This window comes from Sarcophilus harrisii, chromosome 1, assembly GCF_902635505.1.
Source record: "Sarcophilus harrisii chromosome 1, mSarHar1.11, whole genome shotgun sequence".
Classification (NCBI taxonomy): domain Eukaryota; kingdom Metazoa; phylum Chordata; class Mammalia; order Dasyuromorphia; family Dasyuridae; genus Sarcophilus; species Sarcophilus harrisii.
In genome coordinates, this window is record NC_045426.1 from 218,554,934 (window position 1) to 218,576,502 (window position 21,569).

Genomic DNA, 21,569 nt, shown 5'->3' on the forward strand with positions numbered 1-21,569 from the left:
TTGTTGTGAGAATCTAATGAGATAATATTTGTAAAGTACTTAAGCACAGTACCTGGCATGTATAAGTACTGCTGTTGTCCTTGTTGTTTTGTCCTTCATTTCATGATATCAAAAAGGTGATGCCGTTGGATTTAAGTGAGGGAAGCTGTGCAAGGTCACCACACAGAGCCATCTGGGTCCAATGGCCAGATAGAAATCAGGATGACTGGTGATGGCCCTGAATGAAATGGGAAACCTTTTTAAGGTCTTCAACACGCCTCAATTTGACTGAGGCATATCCATTCAGTGATTTCATATATATATAATATATAAGGTGAGGAAGTAATTAAGGCAAAGAATAAAATCTAAATAAATAAGTAAATGAATGAATCAATCTGGGATGGGAAGACCCTCAGGATTTCTGGTCAAAACAAAAATAACTATTATTTACATTTAAAATGAGACAATCAAGATATTAGCCATTACTGTCGTTGTTGTTACTATTTATCACTATTATGAATGGGAGGCAATTCAGAATACAAATGGATATTATGGATTGAGTGTTTTTGCTAAGTGGTTATCCTACAACCATGATATAACACTGGAAACTATATCACTAAAACAAAGTTAAACCAAGCATACTCCCACCTTACTTAGGGATTCTTTTTTTTAAAATTAGGGATTCTTAACCTTAGGTTTATTAACTTGTTTTTAATCCTGTTTTATTTTCTGCATTTAAAAATATAATTTTGAAAAGTTCAAAAGCTTCATCAAACTTCTAAAAATGAACCATGCTTTAAGTTGTGTCAATGCAGGAGGGAAAGAACTAGGATTTGGAGTCCAGGCCCCTGAACTCAAACCCCACCTTTGCCACTTACTGAGAGTCCTCCTTGTGTGTGACCTTGAAAAAAAGCACTGCCCCTACAGCATTTGAGATTCTTCATATATAAAACAGAGACTGGGCCTGATAACCTCTAAGTTTCCTTCTAGTTCAGAATCTAAGATACACACAAAGATTTAATTCTCTTCTTTGCCCTGCTTGACAAACATTTCTTGCTCATACAGTGGAAAGGGAACCTCCCCTATCATCTTCCTGGCTTCTCTCACTAAACCAGGTTTATGCATGGCTAAACAAAAGAACCTCTATCCTGTCCCTGGCAGCTTGTGCATAACATAATTCCACATGATTTTCATAGGCACTTAAAAAAAGCAGGACAGCCAAGTAGAAACAGCCAAATATTAGTCTGTGTTCATAACCCCAAATGAGCCATATTCTCAAATCCAGAATAAGTTTGTGTAATATCACTTTCCCATTGGTTAGTGTGAAGATAAAGGGCAGAAGGTACTTAATTCTTAGTATAAAAATCAGAGGCTTTTCTTTTTTAAGTTTAGGTGAACATGGGTCATATTTATGGCTAGAATCCAAATTCCAGCTAGTACCAAGGTCTGGCTAATGTATCCCAGATTAACAAATACATTCTTATAATACTGGTAGCATTTAAATGAGCACTATTGTATACCAGCAATTTTTAGTACTTTAAAAAATATATATTTTTGTCCCAGCAGTACCATTACTGGGTCTCTATCCCAAGGAAATTATAAAAAAGGGAAAAGTGCAAAAATGTTTATGGAAGCTCTTTTTGTGGTGGCAAAGAATTGGAAAATAGAAAATCAATTGGGAAATGGCTGAATAAATTATGGCATATGAAAACAATGGAATATTATTGTTGTATAAAAAATGATGAACAAACTGATTTTAGAACGATCTGGAAAGATTTACATGAACTGATCCTAAGCGAAACAAGCAAAACCAAGAATACATTTTACACAGTAATAGTAAGATTGGGCCATGCTCAGCTATGAAGACTTAGTTCTCAGCAGTTCAGTGATCTAAGGCAATTCCAAAAAACTGCAGAAAAAACACCATCTGCATCCAGAAGAACTATGGAGATTGAATGTAAATCAACACATGCTGTGTTCATTTTTTTTTTCATGGTTTTTCCCTTTTGTTCAGATTTTTCTCTCCCAATATGATTCATAAAGAAGTGTGTATTTAAAAAGTTATTATATTTGTGAAAAAATAAAATAAAATACTTACATAAAATAATTAAAAAGAAAAATATATATACATTTTATATTTTCCCAATTACATTAAAAACAATTAACATACATTTTTTAAAATTTTGCATTCCAAATTCTCTCTTTCCTCTTTCCCTCTTTGTAATGGAAAGAATTTGATATAAGTTATACATGTGTAATCATGTAAAACATTTCCATATTAGTCATTTTGTGAAGACAAAAGGAAGAAAGAAAGAAAGGGGGGAAGAAGGAAAGAGGAAAGGAGCAAAGGAAGGATGGAGGGAGGAAGGGAAGGAATGTATGCTTCAGTTTGTATTCAGACAACATACTTCTTTGGAAGCAGATAGCATTTTTCATCATGATCTCTTTGGGATTGTCTTGGATGGTTTTGTTCCTGAAAATAGGTGAGTTATTCACCATTGATTATTATGCAATTTATTTTTAAAATAATAGCTTTTTATTTTCAAAATAGATGCAAAGATAGTTTTCAACATCCACTCTTGAAATCCTTGTGTTTCAATTTTTTTCTCCCATCCTTTCTCCTACTCTCTCCTCTAGACAACAAGTAATCCAATATAGGTTAAACATGTGCAATTCTTCTATACATATTTCTACAATTATCATGCTGCACAAGAAAAATCAGATCAAAAAAGGAAAAAAGAAAAAAAAACCACGAGCACACAACAAAAAAGGTGAAAATACTATATTGGGATCCACATTCAGTCTCTACAATTCAGAAGGCTTCCAAGAAAGCTAGCCGAAGCCCCAGGAAAAGAGACAAGACTTGGAAACAGACAATAAAGGATTTGGACTTTAATCACTGGCTGCACTTGTGGTGATTACTGAACTGAAAAAAAGACTGCCTCCAGAGACCCCAAGGAAACCCAACAAGAGAACATTACATTTTAGAGAAGAATATTACACTAACTGTTAAGATCCTCACTAGCAATATGTTAAAGTTGTTAGCTCACTACAATCCTCCACTTACTCTTGAATTTCCAAGTTCATGTTAATTATTTCCATGATAATATCTACCCTTCTCATTCTCTGCCAACGCCTTTTCTTTTTACCATCAATCTTTTCCAATATCAGGATCTTTTTCAATGAGTCCTGTCTTTTCATTATGTGGCCAAAGTATTTAAGTTTCAGCTTCAGTATTTGACCTTCCACTGAGTAGCCTAAATTAATTTATTTATATATAGACTGATTTAATCTCTTGGCTATCCAAGGGACTCTAAAAGTTCTTCTCTAATAATACAATTCAAAAACATTGATTCTGCAGTTTTCCTTATAATCTAATTCTTACAGCCATTGATAAAGGAAAAACATAATTCTGACTATTTGGACCTTTGTTAGCAAGATGATAACCCTGTTTTTTAGTATGCTGTCTAAATTTCCATAGCTTTCCTTCTAAGGAGCAAGTGTCTTTAATTTTATGGCTGCAGTCACCATCTGCAATGATCTTTGAGCTCAAGCATAAAAAGAATTAACACTGCTTCCATTTTTTTTCTCTACTTGCTAGAAGTAATGGGACCTATTGCCAAGATCTTATTTTTTTATGTTAAGCTTCAAGTCAGTTTTTCCATTCTTTTCTTTTACCCTCATCAAGAGTCTTCTTAATTCTTCACTTTCTGCCATCAGAGTGGTATTATCTGCATATCTGAAATTATGGCAACTTTAATTCAAGCTTTTGATTCATTTAATCTGACATTGCACAGAATATATCCTGCATAAAAGTGAAATAAATAAATTGACAATATATAGTCTTGTTTTACTCCTTTTTCAATCATAAACCAAATACTTATTTCATGTTCAATTATAATTGTTGCTTTTTGGTCTGCATACAGGCTCCTTAGGTGCCAAATAAAATGATCTGGTACTCCCATTTCTTCAAAGATTTGCTATTGTGATTCACACACTCCAAGATTTTAGTGTAGGCAATGAAGCAAACAAAGATATTTTCTGGAATTCCCTCCTTTCTCCATGATTCAATGAACATTGGCAATTGGGTTTCTAGTTCCTCTGCCTCTTTAAAAAAATCAGTTAGCTCTTTTGGTAATTCTCAATTCATATAAAATGTTGAAATTTAGCTTGCAGGATCTTAAGTATAACCTCACTGGTATATGAATTCATTTGTAAATCACTTGTTTAGCACTTGTAATCATTTCTAGAACTGACTGAGACTAGTTCCTTAGTTATTTCAAATTATTTACAGATTGACAAAGGCTAGTAGTCCTTATTTGGGGGGGGGGAATATGAAACAAGACACATTGGCTATGAAATCTCAGAATTCCCTTTACACTAATATCTAGTTATCTGAAGAAAGGGACTATTTCATTTTTGTCTTTCTCTTTCCAGAATCTAGCATGGTGTCTAATGAAATTTTTTGATAGGGAAGGGTCTAAATTAGTGGTTTCTTCAGGAAACCTGTAGGGAACACCATAAATAGATATTCTCTTCATTGATACAGATTGACAATATTCTGTAATTTATAGTTTTACAGATTTATCTAGGCATACTGATAGGAGGTGGGAGATCAGAAAGAAATGCTATCATCCAGATAATTAAAATAATCTGTTTTCGGTTTTAAGCTGTTCTTAAAACCCACATTTATTTTCTCTTTGCATGTGTTCTGAAATATATACTGATAAAATATGCATCATCTTCCTTCTCACTGATGTAGATATCTCAATGATGGGTTATACTGCTAGTATGTATGAGAGGAAATACTTTGAACCCTTATTGTTTCTGAGACTGGATCTGTCTCCTATACCATACTGACTTTCATATAAGTTTTGCACATAATAAGTCCCTTAAAAATTATTGGTAGATTGAAATGAAATTGGGGTGGCAAATGTGCTGTAAAATCATATTATCAAAGTCAGAAGCATTTCTGATGACTATTCCTTAGAGTCCTAGATTATCTGACTCTAATAAGAGAAACAGCCCTGTGTGATTTCTTTTCCTTCTGCCGTGGTCATGATATATCTGATTCTCATTGCTCAGAAAAGCACGATTTTTACTGAGGACATATACATCTTATTCCTATATAGAAGTATCCTTGTAAATATTAATTAACTAATGACAACTATGCATTACAAAAAGATATTTTGGTTAAATTCAGGAAGAAAAAAATATAAACAAAAAACTTTGATGGACTTTTTTTCCCCCAGATTTCATGTTGTCTAGAATGTTAATTTATCTCAGTTTTTAGACTTTAGGTACCGTATTACAATAAATTCATCATTCAAAACATCAAATGAAGACAATTTTGTCTGTACCAGTCTGCTTGAGCACAAAATTCCCCAGTAAAGAACTGTGCATATAAATGAAAAACAGTGAAATATAAACACTTTTTTAAAAAAACTGAAGATGGCACTAAAGAGTCAGTTATATGATACTGAAAGGCGACCATCCTCTTATTTCAAAGAATCTGATTAAAAATATATATATATCAACAAATCTATCCAAGGAAGTCCCAAACTTATAAGCAGGTGGTGCTGAAAGTCCGTTTGTATATCAATAGCTTAGAACGTGTAATTAATGCATTTTATTACCAGAAAACGAAGTTTAAGTTGCTGATCAGGTCCACAAATCAGCCCACAAAAGCCTCTTTCTGAGATCATAGATCTAGCTGGAGTTTAAGTTCAACAACAATTGTTGAACGTTCAAATCTTTGAATAGAGCCTTATGGCCAAATTATATATCATCTCTAGTGCTCAATTTTCTGGCGTAAAATGAGAGGATTTGACTCTACAACCTCTAAAAGCCCTTCTACTTCTAAATAGATGAACCTATTAAGTATCTACCTATTAAGTATCAGGCACTTGGGATAAACTAAACAACTTCAAGACTTCATACAGTGTATTCCAAAAATTGGAATGCAGTTTTAAAATACTAAAATTTAAACCTAACCTTTAGTAGTTTAAAACTATATTAAGATTTTTGGGATGGGCCATCTTGAGTCTATTGAAAGGGTAATTACAAAAGCCTGCCTGTTGAAACTAGGCATTGATCCATACTTAACGCCGTACACCAAGATAAGGTCAAAATGGGTTCATGACCTAGGCATAAAGAATGAAATCATTAATAAATTAGAGGAACATAGGATAGTTTACCTCTCAGACCTGTGGAAGGGGAAGGTCTTTATGACCTAAAAGCTAGAACTAGAGATCATTACTGATCACAAAATAGAAAATTTCGATTATACCAAACTGAAAAGTTTTTGTACAAACAAAACTAATGCAGACAAGATTAGAAGGGAAGCAATAAACTGGGAAAATATTTTTACAGTCAAAGGTTCTGATAAAGGCCTCATTTCCAAAATATATAGAGAATTAACTCTAATTTATAAAAAATCAAGCCATTCTCCAATTGAAAAATGGTCAAAGGATATGAACAGACAATTCTCAGATGAAGAAATTGAAACTATTTCTAGTCATATGAAAAGATGCTCCAAGTCATTATTAATCAGAGAAATGCAAATTAAGACAACTCTAAGATACCACTACACACCTGTCAGATTGGCTAAGATGACAGGAAAAATAATGATGTTTGTTGGAGGGATGTGGGAAAACTGGGACATTGATTCATTGTTGGTGGAGTTGTGAAGCGAATCCAAGCATTTTGGAGAGTAGTTTAGATCTATGCTCAAAAGTTATCAAACTGTGCATACCCTTTGATCCAGCAGTGTTACTACTGGGATTATATCCCAAAGAGATTATAAAGAAGGGAAAGGGACCTGTATGTGCACGAATGTTTGTGGCAGCCCTTTTGTAGTGGCTAGAAACTGGAAACTGAATGGATGTCCATCAGTTGGAGAATGGCTGAATAAATTGTGGTATATGAAAATTATGGAATATTACTGTTCTGTGAAAATGACCAACAGGATGATTTCAGAAAGGCCTGGAGAGACTTACGAACTGATGCGAGTGAAATAGGCAGGACCAGGAGATCATTATATACTTCAACAACAATACTAGATGATGACCAGTTCTGATGGATCAGGCCATCCTCAGCAACAAGATCAACCAAATCATTTCTAATGGAGCAGTAATGAACTGAACCAGCTATACCCAGAAAAGAACTCTGGGGATGACTAAAACCATTACATTGAATTCCCAATCCCTATATTTATGACACCTGCATTTTGATTTCCTTCACAAGCTAAATGTACAATAATTCAGAGTCTGATTCTTTTTGTACAGCACAATAATATTTTAGTCATGTATACTTATTATGTATCTAAGTTATATTTTAATATATTTAACATCTACTGGTCATCCTGCCATTTAGGGAGGGGGGGGTAAGAGGTGAAAAATTGGAACAAGAGGTTTGGCAATTGTTAATGCTGTAAAGTTACCCATGTATATATCCTGTAAATAAAAGGCTATTAAATTAAAAAAAAAAAAAAAAAAGAAAAGAAAAGATGCTCCAAGTCATTATTAATCAGAGAAATGCAAATTAAGACAACTCTAAGATACCACTACACACCTGTCAGATTGGCTAAGATGACAGGAAAAAATAATGTTTTGTTGGAGAGGATGTTGGGAAAACTGGGACATTGATTCATTGTTGGTGGAGTTGTGAACGAATCCAAGCATTTTGGAGAGTAGTTTAGATCTATGCTCAAAAAGTTATCAAACTGTGCATACCCTTTGATCCAGCAGTGTTACTACTGGATTATATCCCAAAGAGATTATAAAGAAGGGAAAGGGACCTGTATGTGCACGAATGTTTGTGGCAGCCCTTTTTGTAGTGGCTAGAAACTGGAAACTGAATGGATGTCCATCAGTTGGAGAATGGCTGAATAAATTGTGGTATATGAAAATTATGGAATATTACTGTTCTGTGAAATGACCAACAGGATGATTTCAGAAAGGCCTGGAGACTTACACGAACTGATGCTGAGTGAAATGAGCAGGACCAGGAGATCATTATATACTTCTACAACAATACTAGATGATGACCAGCTCTGATGGATCAGGCCATCCTCAGCAACGAGATCAACCAAATCATTTCTAATGGAGCAGTAATGAACTGAACTAGCTATACCCAGAAAAAGAACTCTGGGAGATGACTAAAACCATTACATTGAATTCCCAATCCCTATATTTATGCACACCTGCATTTTTGATTTCCTTCACAAGCTAATTGTACAATAATTCAGAGTCTGATTCTTTTGTACAGCAAAATAATAGTTTTAGTCATGTATACTTATTGTGTATCTAAGTTATATTTTAATATATTTAACATCTACTGGTCATCCTGACATTTAGGGGAGGGGGTGGGGGTAAGAGGTGAAAAATTGGAACAAGAGGTTTGGCAATTGTTAATGCTGTAAAGTTACCCATGTATATATCCTGTAAATAAAAGGCTATTAAATAAAAAAAAAAAAAAGCCTGCCTGTTACCCACAAATAAGAAAATATAATCAATATACAAAATTTTTAAAAAGTATTTGGGAGGGTACTCATAATTGAAGGAATATTTAGGAATTCTAGGAACAGGATGAAGAACATTCCAATCAAAAATATGTGTGTGTGTATGTGTGTGTATCTGTGTGTAAAGACATGACAATAAGAGAGAGAATGTCAAGTATAAGAAATCCCAAATAATCCATTTTAGCTAGAATACAGTCACTCCCCTTTTGGAGTTCTACCACATCCCTACTACTTCTGGACAAACTCAAAACCCTCTGTTTGGCCTTTAAAGTTTTTCATATTCTAGCCAAAACTGCCTTCCTTACTTGCTATTTCCTTTTTCTTGTAACAAATATATTTTTGATTATTGCAAAACAAATTTTCATATTTGGCCATGTTCAAAATTGTGTGTTTTATTCTGTTTATTTAATCCTTCACCTTTCTGTCAGGGGGTGAGTAGCATTCTTTATAATTGGTCCTCTGAAATCATGGTTGGTCATTGTGGTGATCAGAGTTCTTGATACCTTTTGGGGGGAAATCCTTTCAAATTTGTTTTCCCTAAATACTTAGCAAATGTTATATTGTGAATCTACTTCCTCATAAATTCAAAGATGTAGTCAGTTATCAGTTATCCCAAGGTTCTAATCGTTTCTATTTCAGTAACTAGTTTCTCTTTATAATGATAATAAGGTCCAGAATTGGCTTCTCTGACTTTTGAAGGATGAGATTACCATTAAGGTAAATCAAGAACTTAGTAGTAGTCTTTTTTTTTCTTTTGAGGAGGAAGGAGGTGGGAGATTAGAAAGAAATGCTATCATCCAGATAATTAAAGTAATCTGTTTTCGATTTTAAGCTGTTCTTAAAACCCACATTTATTTTCTCTTTGCATGTGTTCTAAAATATATGCTGATAAAATATGCATCATCTTCCTTCTCACTGATGTAGATATCTCAATACCTTCTACTATTCTCCCCCCTCCAACTCATGTTTTTTCTAACACAAACATTCCTTCTTATCATGCAATACTATTCTGTCTATTCATTCCCAACCCACTCCCCATTTTATCTATTCTATTATTTTAGAATATTACTCGCTGTTTCACATGATATTTCATCTCCTACCTCTATTTCTTTTACATATAACACTATCCCACACTTTCGTGGAAAAGCTGACCTTGTTGATTTAAGTGTCTTAGAATTCTTTACTTTTCTATGCTAAACTCAAAAGCCAACTTCTATATCAGGTCACTCTTAATTTTCTCAGGTGTTAGGACTTCCCCCTCCCCCAAATTATTTTGTATTTACCTTTTGTATAGGTATTGTATTTTCCCCTAATTTCCCAACAGAATGTAAACTCCAGGAGCACAAGAACTGTTTAATTTTTTCCCTATGTGTTCTCAAAGCCTAACACATCGATTTACTTCAATGAATCAATCGATCAACAGACAGTTATGGTCTGCACTGTGCTAAGCATTTAACTACTAAACCAGTTTTCTTCCAAAACAACAGTTATGGCCAGTCTTACATTCACCAGCAAGAGTAATTACCTGTCTTTCTCTCTAAATACTCCAGCTAAATACCACTTTTCCATACTAGACTGGCAATGCAATTACTTACAACAAACTTCATTTGCTGTCTTTGCTTCTGTAGCTCAGTTGGATTTCCCTAGTTAGGAGGCTAGTGGAATAGATTTCTCAGCAAACAAAAATGGAGTTTATTTGTTATACCTTTTGAGGGCTAATTAAGTCTCATGTAAGAAATGGCTGAAATTACCTGGTTTTCTGGGATTTGTAGTTTAGAGGGACAAGGGTTCCCTTTTAGCTGAGACTTTGGATCAGTGTAAACTTTCATTTGGGGTCAAACTGGAAGTTTTGAAAAAGACATGCAATCTGTGATAGGAGTACAGACAACACAGCTCCCAGACAGTCAATTTGCCTTTATTGACAGCATAAGAGAGTACAATCTCTTCCACGTGGAACAAAAAACTCAGACTGAGACTACTAGGAGCCATCATGGTTTTATGAAGTAAGGACTTATATGAAAAATTTTCACTCTTCCCAAAAATGCCTCTTTGTTAGCATGTTTTTCTTGCTCTTTATTTAAGCTGTTTCTTTATCCTGATTTTTTTGGCTCCATAAAAATCCATAATTGATTTTATATGCCCCTATGACAAGTCTGAATAATTACTGCATGCTTTGGAAGTGGAGGTAGAGCATGGGAAATATACGAACTAAAAAAAATTGGTCTTGTCTTACTGATAAGATTTCAATCCTAATCTAAAGGGTCAAGAGTTATATGTGATGTTAAAATTAATAAACTATATTTTAAAACTTCCCAAAATAAAAGAGGTCTGCATGAACTAAGGGAGAGTTTTATTGAGTTTTTTTCAGTCATATCTGACCAACACCCTATTCAAGATTTTCTTGGCAAATAGGATGGAGTAGCTTGCCATTTCCTTCTCCTGCTTACTTTACAGATGAGGAAATGAAGGCAGAAACAGTTAAGTGACTTGCCACAAGCCACAAAGCTAGCAAGTATCAGTAACCAGATTTAAACTCCTGACTCCAGATTTGGCAATCTATCCATTTTGTAATGGGCTAAAAAATAAGTTCTTTGCTGTAGTCAAGTGGGGATACATAAATATTGGGAGCCTCCAGCCAACCAGTCAACAAGCATTTATTAAACATATACTATGTGCCAGCCACTGTACAAACACAAAGTACAAGTACAAAGAAAAAAAAATTTACTTGCAAGAAGCTTAAATGTGTAAGAAGCATAAATGCAGGAGATAGATCCAGATAAAAAGATACACAGCATAAATGTGAAGTTTATAAATATAAACATACACAAAGTAGTGGGAAGTAATTTGGGAGGAAGGATATTAGCAAGTTGGAGGTATCAGAAAAATCTTCATGTAGAAAGTGGAATGTGAATAATATTGGGGGAGGGACAAAGTAATGGGAATTAAATGACATCAAATGTCAAGGTCACAAAGCTAATAAGTTTAAAGTGTCTGGGGTTGAATTTGACTCCAGATCCAGTGCTCTGTCCACTGTGCTGCCTGGCTGCCCCTGTATGTGAATAATATCTTAAAGGAAAAAATAGATTGTAGAATGTGGAAGTGAGGAGAAAGTACATTTTAGGGATGGAGCTAATGAAAAAGCACAGAGATGGAAGATAGCATGTCCCTTGTGAGGAACAAAGAGGTCAGTTTGGCAGTAGAGGGAGTAATGTACTATGAGGCCAGAAAGATAGGCTGGAATAAGAGTGTAGGAGATTAAAAATGAAACTAAGTTTATAATTGATTTTGAAGGCAAAAGGAACCCACTGGAGTTGACTGAGTAGGGGAGTAACACAGTGGAATCTTCAGTTAAGGAAAATAACTGGCAACATTGTGTAAAATGAAACTGGAATGGAGAGACTTGAGGAGGAGAGACCAATTCTGTGGGAATAGAGGGAAAAGGTCAGATGTGAGATTTAGTGAAATGGCAAAATTTAGCATCTGACTGCATATGTAGGGTAACTAAGAGAGAGCAAACCACGATAACAAATGTGGGAGAATGGAACAATAGCTCTCCTTTCTACAGAAACAAGTTTAGAAGAGGAGTTAAGTTTGGGGTTAAAGATAATATGCTGTTTTGTACAGGATGAACCTGAGATATCCCCAGTATATCCATTTTTAAATATCTTATAAGCAACTGGTGAAGTGGGACTGAAATTCAGGGGAGAGACTGGGGCTGATAGATGGACATATGAAGCATTATCATAGAGATGATAATTAAACTCATGAAAGCTGATGAAGTGTGAAGAAAAAGGCCTAAATCTTAGGAAGAACTCACAATTAAAAGTGGATAACGACCCAGCAAACGGATAAGATTAACATAGCAAACAGATAAGAAGAGGTAGAGTGGAGAGTAGTGTCACAAAAAACACAGGATTAGCCAGGAGGAGAGAGTGGTCAACAACAGATAGGTTAAGAAGGATAAGAACTGAGATTTGGGCATTAGAGACTAGATAATGGAAAGAGTTTCTGAACTCAGAGATCAAAAGCAACGTTAAGAAAGGTTGAGGAATAAAAGGAGAGGAAGTGAAAACAATGGTTGCAAATAGTTTTTCAAGTAGTTTTGCAGAGAAGAGGAAAGATACAGGACAATCCTTTGAGGAGATGGTAAAGCATAGTGAAAGTTTGTTATTTTAAGGATGGGGCAACTGGCATATTTGAAAGCAGTAGGGTAGGAACCAGTCAATAGGGAGAGGTTTAAGATTAGCATATTCTCACCATCAAAGGCCATTGTCAAATGGATATCTGAAGTTGATATGGTTTTATCAATAGAAACGATAATAAGGAAGGCGCATTACCTTCTGCCTTGTTGCTGTACCCTAAGTACCACTGGGCCTGTCCATATGACTGCAAGTTGAAACCTCCTATTATATGTGCTGCTTTTCTTTATTTAGAACGTGAACTTCTTGAGCAAAGTGATTGTTTTGCTTTTTTATTTGAATAGGCCACCAACTTGACCTATAGAATTAAGAGATCAGAGCAAGATAACTAATGCTAAAGATCAATTGTAGAATGGTCCATGGATTTAAAGACTAGAATATGATTATGCTGAGGTAAACAATATTGAGTAACAAGAAGGTCACAAGTGAAAAGCAAAGTTGGAGCCAAGGAGGATGCCCTTGTCAAAATGCAACAGGGAGATAAGCAGAGCCAAAACACAATGGGCAAAGGCAAGTTTTTTTTGCGGACAGTAATTCCATGTGTGCCATCTCATATTTTTTTTAATTTTCAAGTTTTTATTTTTACAAATACATAGTTTTCAAAATTCATTTTTGTAAAATTTTGTGTTCCAAATTCTTCTGACTTCCTCCTTTACTTCTCCTCTTCCCAAGATAGCAAGTAATTTGAAATAGGTTAAATATGTGTAATTCTTTTATATTGTACAAAAAATAAATCAGACGACCAAAGGAAAAATCCATGAGAAACAAAACTAAAACTAAAACAGGTGAAATACCATGCTTCAATCCATATTCAGTCTTGTTTTCTCTCTGGATATGGAGTGCCATCTTATTTTGATAGGCTATTTTCCAATCACTACCCCCCCCCCCAATCTTTCAACATCTTAAAAGACCAATAAGCTGCCATATCCAGAACTAAAAAAAACTACAACAGAGAAGTTGCATAGCTCCTGCTATTCAGTCCTTAACTATGTTCTAAATAAGAGGTCTGGAAAAATTAGGTTCCATTTAGTGAATTAAAATAATTTTTTTTTTATTTAATAGCCTTTTATTTACAGGTTATATATATGAGTAACTTTACAGCATTAACAATTGCCAAACCTCTTGTTCCAATTTTTCACCTCTTACCCCCCCCCCATCCCCTCCCCTAGATGGCAGGATGACCAGTAGATGTTAAATATATTAAAATACAAATAAAATAATTTTTTATGAAAAAAATCTAACAAAATGTTCTCAGCCAGTCTCAGAATCTTACAAATATATGTTAAACCTGTGTTGAAGTCCAGTTCCATTATTACATTAAACAGCTATATCTCCCTGAACAAATCTCTTAAGTTTTTCTAAAGTTTCTATATGATAATTTGTCCTTGTTGTTCTATCATTTAAGTCAGGTCTAAGTCATGATCCCATTTGAAGGTTTTTTTTGTTTTTACAGATCCTAGAGCAGTAGGCCATTTCCTTCTCCAGCTCATTTTAAAATATGAGAAAGCTGAGGCAAACAAGATCAAGTGACTTGGCCAGGGACACACAATTAGTAAATTTCTAAGGCCAAATTTGAACTTGAGTTTTCCTGACTCCAGGCCCTGAACTTTGTCCACTACACCACTTAACTGCCACTATCCTGCCCTTAATTAACTCAGTTTTAATGAGCTAATACAATTTATTTTTTTTAATGATTCAATCAATCCTGAAGGACATGGTTCTTTTCAATAATGAGATGATTCAGGCCAGTTCCAATGGTCTTTTGATGGAGAGAGCCATCTGCATTCAGAGAGAGGAATGTGGGGATTGAATAGATGACAATATAGCATTTTCATTTTTTATTGCTATTTGCTTGCAGTTTGTTTTCTTTCTCAGTTTTTCCTTTTTTGATTTTTCTTGTGCAGAATAATTGTGGAAATATGTATAGAAGAATTGCACATGTTTAACATATATTGGATTACTTGTCATCTAGAGAAGGGGATGGGAGAGGGGAAAAATTGAAACACAAGATTTTACAAGTGTGAATGTTGAATATTATCTATGCATATGTTTTGAAAATAAAAAGTTTTAATAATAAAAAAGTGATCTAAAAAGCAAGAAATGGGAAGAGACATGGCAATAAAATCTGAAGAGTCAGAAACTTGGAGATAACAGAAGGAGGTTGCAGGCTTTGAGGGAGTAACTAAAACTCTCTGGGTCTCTGCTTTTTAATCTGTAAAATAGCGTGGATCTAGATGGTCCCTGAGATTCCTTCCAACTCTAACTCTATGATCCTATTTCACTATTTAGGGTATTTAAGCACTTATTTGAAGCCCTAATAACAATAGAAAAAGATTTTGAACTGAGAATGATAGAACAAGAAAAAAAAAAGAAATAATAACCAAGATTACTAAGAAGGTAGTTAAAATATACCTATGTGCCCTTGAACTCGAGTCATCTGATTCTGCAGACGTATCCCCCAGAATCCCTGATGAACTAGTAGGTGTATCTGAGTCACTATTAGTGAAATTTTAAAGATCATGTAAAACGAGAGGTATAATAAAGATTAGAGAAGGGGGCACAAAAAGTTGATCAGAATCTGCAAACCATATGCCAAGTAAGCTTGACTTCAATTTATGAGGAAATTGTAAAACAGATTATGAAAGAGATAGATGGTGACCACTTAGAAAGGGAAGTGTTTGTTACAAAGGACCAGTATGGCTTCATCTAGAACAGGTCATGACAGACTAACCTCATTTCTTTCTTTGATAGGATTATTAAACAAGTGGAGTGTGAAATGCCACGGATACAGCTTATTTGGATTTTTAAAAAGCTTTTGATAATGTATCTCACACTATTTTTGTAGAAATGGTGGACAAATAGATTAGACAAGAGTATAATTAGATGGTTTGATGGCTGCAATCAATGAATAATTGTTAATGGTTAAACATCAGAGTGATAGAAGGTCTGTAGTGTAGTACCTCAGGGATTTATACTAGGCTCTTGCGTTGTTTAACATTTTTATCAGTAACTTGGATCAAATCATCAATATCATTTCATCAATATTGGAAAGCATGCTAATCAAATCTGCATATGTCATCAAATTGGGAGGGCTAGCTAACTCAATGAATTATTGAATCAAGATCCAAAAGTTGAGACTAGAGCACTGAGGAAGGAAAGAAACAAGCATTTATTAAGTTTTTTTTTTTTTTTTAACTACATATCAGACACTGTATTAAGCACTTTACAGACATCCTTCTATTTGATCCTCACAACCCTGGAGGAGGTAAATTCTATGATTTTTCCCATTTTATAGTTGAAGAAACTAAATCGTTAAGAGGTTAAGAGGTTTGCTTAGGGTTATGCAGCTAGTAATTAACTGAGTTAAAATACAAGAGAGATAACTAGAGTTTTACACTTAAATAATAATAATATTAAAATTTACTCTAATAGTATAAAATGGGGAGGCCATGATTAGATAGCAGAATTTTAGCAGACTTCAAACTCAATATAAGTTAGCAATGTGATGAGCTAGCCAAGAAAACTAATACAGTATTGGGCTTGTAGTATGAAAGGCTGCATACTACATATTTTAGGAATAAGGAAGTGATGGTCCCTGTGTACTTAGCCTTAGATGGATCTCATCTGGGGTATGATGTTCAGTACTGTGCACTATTTAAGAAGGATACTGATGATCTAGAGAAATGTCCAGAAGAGAACAATTTAGGATGGAGATTTGAGGTCATCTCATACAAAGATCAGTTGAAAGAAATAGGCAATGCTTAGCCTTAAGAAGAAAAGCCTCAGGGATAAGAAACAGGAGAAATATCTATTATCATTCCTCCAGTTCTTTTCTCTAAAAATAGTCAATCAACAAATATCCACTGAGCACCCACTTTTTGTTTTTGTTTGTTCTTCATTCTCAATGACGACCATGACTTTAGGGAGGTAAAGCCATGAGATGCAAGTGAATTGGATTTAAGTGAGGGATTGCTGGGCAAGGTCACCTGTTTCACTTTTCTCTCCAGAGCCATCTGGATCCAGTGGTCAGAGAGAGAAAAGGTTAAAAACATGAAACTTGCCCTCAAGAAGTTCCCATTCTAATGGGGGGAAAACATACAAACAACTATGAACATACAAAGGAGGTAATCACATAAAGTATTAGCCACAGAGGACAGGGAAAAGGGTCGTCCAGAAAAGGCTTCCTATAGCAGGTAGGATTTGATTTGGGTCACCTTGAGGTAACAAAGGCCTTGTACTCAGGGTGATTAGTGGGTGAGTGAAAAGAAGGCATATGAGAGAGATTCTGAAAAGAACAAGACTTGGCAACCAATTGGATTTGGTGGGGTGAGAAAGTAAGAAGCTGAGGATGGCAACAATGTTGTGAGCCTGGGTAACTGTGGGGATGGTGGTATAATTGCTAGAAATAGGGAGGTTAGGAAGGGGTAGGTGGATGGGAAGAATCAGAGTTCACCTTTCCTGAGTTGAGGTAGCTATAGGAAATACAGTTTAAGATGTCCAATGGGAAGTTATGAGACGAGTTCAGGGGAGAGTTTAGTTTGGATAAACAGATCTTCTAATATTTCACAGAGATGATAATTGAGTTCTCTGGAAGTTGGTAAGACAGTATAGGAGAATAAGAGAAGAGGGCCCAGGAAAGAAACTTGAGGTACACTTTCAGTGAGTGGGCATGCCTTGGGAAAAGATTCTGCAAAGGAGATTGGACATGTAGAAGAACCAGGAGACAATCGTTACTTTGTCTCCATGGGTCTCAATTTTCCTCTCTATATATCTATAAAATGAGGTTGGATTAGATGATCTCTGATGTCTGTTAATTCATGATCCTCGAGAAATCCAATACAGGGTTTTTTGACTCTAAGTCCACTGCTTATTGAGAAAAAAGTGAGCAAGTTCATGACACTGTTTAGGATAAAAACACAGGGAATATAAATATCTAATTTGGAAGCGGAGCAGGGAGGCAAGGGAGAAGGCACTTGGCCTCAATTTCCTCTTCTGTCAAACTAAGTATCTGGATTGGATGAACAAGAAGGTCCCTTATAGCTCTAAAGCTATGAAAAGTTCGGCTACATATGCAGAAGCCTTTCTATACCTTTTTTTTTTTTTTTTAAAGGAATTTATTTTATTTTATTTTTTGCAAGGCAAATGGGGTTAAGTGACTTGTCCAGGATCACATAGCTAAGAAGTGTTTAAAGTGTCTGAGGATGGATTTGAATTCAGGTCCTCCTGACTCCAGGGCTAGTCTCCAGTCACTGCACCATCCAGCTGCTCCAGTACCTATTTTCTGAAGCAGGGCTTCAGGGCAGAGATGTTAAAAGTATCCCAGAAACTTTATCTTCAGCTTTCCTTTTCATATTCCCTTCTATCCTTCTTCTCCCCCCCCCCCTTTTTTTAAGCATTTGAGAAGTTCAGCCCTATCATACCTTTCCCCTCCTTTCTCCCTGGATGAGAAGAGATTGTTTACTTATCTGGAAGATATAGGGAAGTCAACTGAGGTGATAATACATGTACATAGATCCTAAGAATGGAAAGGATATATATATATTTTTTCTTTTCTGATGCTGCAGGGGAAAGAAGGGTGAGTGGGGAGGGAAGGGAAGGGAATAAAGTGTTCACAATTTATAGCATAGAGAAAGAGAGGGAAAGAAAAGAGAAAGGAAGGGAGAGGAAAAGAGAGGCAACAGGGAAAGGGAGGAAGAGAAATAAAGGGGACAGAAGAGAGGCCAGTGGGAAAGGAAAGATCGAAAGAGGAAGGAGAGGGATAAGAGACAGAGGAGAGATAAAAAAGAAGGAAAAAAAAAGAGAGAAGGGAGAGACAGACAAGAAGAGAGAAAGAAGAGATGAAAGAATGAGGAAGAAGAGTAGGAAAAGAGCCTGAGAGACGGAGACAAACGGACTGATTTAATAGTAACAACACGAATGACGGTTTTGGTGGGTTTAAGGAGGGAGAGAAGGGAAACTGGGGGTATTTTGCGAAAAGGGAGTAGGGTTATAGTTGGGGTACTGTAGGGATTTGAGTGTCTAGGTTTTTAATTACGCCTTCACCAGTTCTACTTTCGGGATGCGGATGTAGAGGGGCGGGGTTTACTTGCCGTGGATGCGTTTCCTCTGTTCCTTTCGGTCTCTTGGAATTTGCTTGTGTTTGTGTTGGAAGTTTGTCTTGGTGGGGCGAGTTGGTGTTTAGGGCAGTTCGTGTTTTGTGGGATGGGATTGATTGGATGGGATTGGGTTGCAGTTTGGGTTTTGAGTTGGAGGGTGGTGGGGATGTTTATCTTTGTTTCGGGGTTGCTGTGTGGGTAGGTTGTAGGGGGTTTTGGGGTAGAAAGGTGGTGTTTTAAATTTTAGGGTTCGAAGGGTTCTTCTTTCTTTCTTTTCTTTGTTTCTTTCGTTTTTTTTCTTTTTCTTCTTTTCTTCTTTCTTTTTCTTTTTCCTTCCTTCCTCTTCCTTCCTCTCTCCTCTCCTCTCCTCTGCTGCTTTCCTGGCTGGGGCTCCTTCCTGGCTGGGTTGCCTGTGCTCCGCTCCTGCCCTCCCTCCTGCTGGGAGCCGCTGCCGCTTCCTCCTCCCTCGCCTCCTCCTCCCGCTCGGGCTCCCTGCCTCCTCCTCCGCCGCCGCCGCCTCCTCCTTCTCCGCCGCCGCCCGGCCGGGCCCAGGCCGCTCCCGAGCACAGCCGCTCCCGCCCAGCCCGGAGTTCCCGGCGGCTCGCCATGAGCGGAAGCGCAGCCGCCGCCGCTCCTGCCCCGGCCGCCGCCGCCGCCGCTCCCTTCCCGCCGCCGCCGCCCGGGGCCAGCCTCTCGGAGCACGGCCGGCGCCACCGTCACCGCCACCCGAGGCAGCCGCATCGCCCCGAGGCCGGAGGAGGGGGCGCCGGGGGCCACGCCGCCTCCGGCCCTACCGGCCCCGGGCACCAGAGGGCGGCCCCCGGCGGCGCCGGCAGCAGAACCTCCGGAGCAGGTAGGGGGGCTGGGGAAATGAGGCGGGGCCGGGGCCGGGGAGCCGGCGGGGGGGCGGGGCGGGACAAGACTCCCACTCCTCTACCCTGGGCTGCTGGGGCAAGTGGGGTGGGGGGGAGTGGGGGAAAGACCCGCGGGCTCACTTGCCCAGATGTTCAGTTAGACTGACACTTTGCCCCCGGGGCTGGAGAGGGGGAGCGGGTAGGAAAGGGCAGATGTTGGGGCATCTGGGCAAGGGGAGGGAAGAAAGAAGCTGAATATGGGGAAAAGGAAACTGGAGCGGGCGGGTGCGGGGGGAGAGATGTAGAAAAGGGGAAAGGGGGAATGAGAAGTGCAGGGAATGCAGAGAAGGAGTTTCAATGTTTTCAGCGCTTTTAGAAAGAGTTTTAGGGTGAGGGAATAGGGCTGTGAATGATTCTGAAACTTTTCGGCCGGGGGCTCAGGCAGTGCCCTAGAGCGGTAGGACCCCCTCCTCCCCGCGTGCCTCACCTGCTTCGATCTTTCCTGCCCTTCTTCCCCCCCTGCCTCGCTAAGCCTCCCCTTCCCCTTACTTTCCACCCCCACCCAAGCAAAAGCCTTAAACCTTTATTAATGCAAGACCTTCATCGCTTTTGATGAGACTGCAGTGTGTTTGTCAGTTTCTTTAAAAAAAATTTCCAGCAAATGACTTTACCCCTAAGTGAAAGTGAACACGTGCTTTCCAGCTTGATTCCCTTAAGAAACCCAGCGGTCTACTACTCAAGACCACACCTTGGGAACCGCTGGATTAGGGGGCGGTCCTGGGGGAAGGATGAAGGGGTCCGAAGACTAAGTGGTCAGTCCTACCAGGAGAGAATGTAGGGAGTTCAGTGGGTTGGACGCTGGTGCGTTAGGCAGGGAGGAGAGGAATGGGAGCGGTGACCCGGGGAGCGAAGTGGAATTTTCTTTTGGATTTTGGAGTGGTTGTTTTTGTTTTTACTTGAGGATGCAGCTTGAAGGGAAGAGATTGAAAGGATCCTTTTTCTTGAAGGGAGAGTCATGTGTAGATGGAAGTGAAGGAAAAAAAGTGATTTGAAAAAAAAGTAGGGAGGAAGGGAGAAGAGTTGACTTTTAGAAAGAAAGAGAATAAAACAGGAGAGGGTGCCTGGAGAAGGGATTGAAAGTTAAGTGAGTACCAGATTTTTATCGTCTTGGAGATGTGTTTTATCATGCGTACAATTCGTTGGAGATTTAGTACTTATTTACGATATTGCTATTCCATGGAGTTTCCTTTGATTTTCTTTGATTAACAGTAATCAGTACTTTTTTAAAAAAAAGTGCTTTTTCCTGTCATACGTGGTTTAGTCTTTGTCAGTGCTGAAGATGAAAGAATAATTAGTAAATTCTCTAATTAGAACTCTGCTGTGGAAGATTTATCCCCATACAGTTCAAATTATGTTTGAATCTTGAATTTTATGTAGGCAGTCAAAATTTAGGAGCCTGAGCTAATTATTTTTCATACTGGAATAGCCTGATTCATAAATTTGCTAATTGTCCTCTAGCTAGACTCTTTTGTCTTTAATCCTAACATAACTACGAAGAGTGTAGTATTAACAAATGGTAATTAATATTCGGTAATGGCGTCCATGAAATAATTTTTCTATGGTGTGTAGTCCTGAAATTTCATTAGAAAAGGGACTATTCCTGATGTTCATTTTGGAGATAAAACTTTTTACAAATCACATCTTTAGAAATATTTATCCTGTAGTAGATACTGATCAGATACTCCTGGTAGGTCTTACTTTTGAACTATGACGTGTGTTTTTGAAACTAAGAGAATGAGCTAGGTCAGTCATTTCATTTTGGACTTATAATCTGTTTTTGAGAATAAAGGTCAGCAGTTAGTAATTACACAAGCATTTATTATAAGTGCCTACTGTGTGCCAAGCACTGTATTAGGCATTG

At 37.3% G+C, this 21,569-nt stretch overlaps 1 protein-coding gene across 2 annotated transcripts in view; it reads left to right on the plus strand.

Moving 5' to 3' along the window:
- Positions 1-19,307: 19,307 nt before the first annotated feature.
- The window catches only part of RNF38 (ring finger protein 38), a 197,055-nt gene continuing 194,793 nt past the window's right edge, over positions 19,308-21,569 (plus strand). For both annotated transcript variants that reach the window (XM_031937189.1, XM_031937199.1), the window contains exon 1: positions 19,308-19,647. In XM_031937189.1, coding sequence (XP_031793049.1) covers positions 19,401-19,647 — 247 coding nt within the window. In that variant the 5' untranslated portion in view covers positions 19,308-19,400. The remainder of the gene's footprint in view (positions 19,648-21,569) is intronic.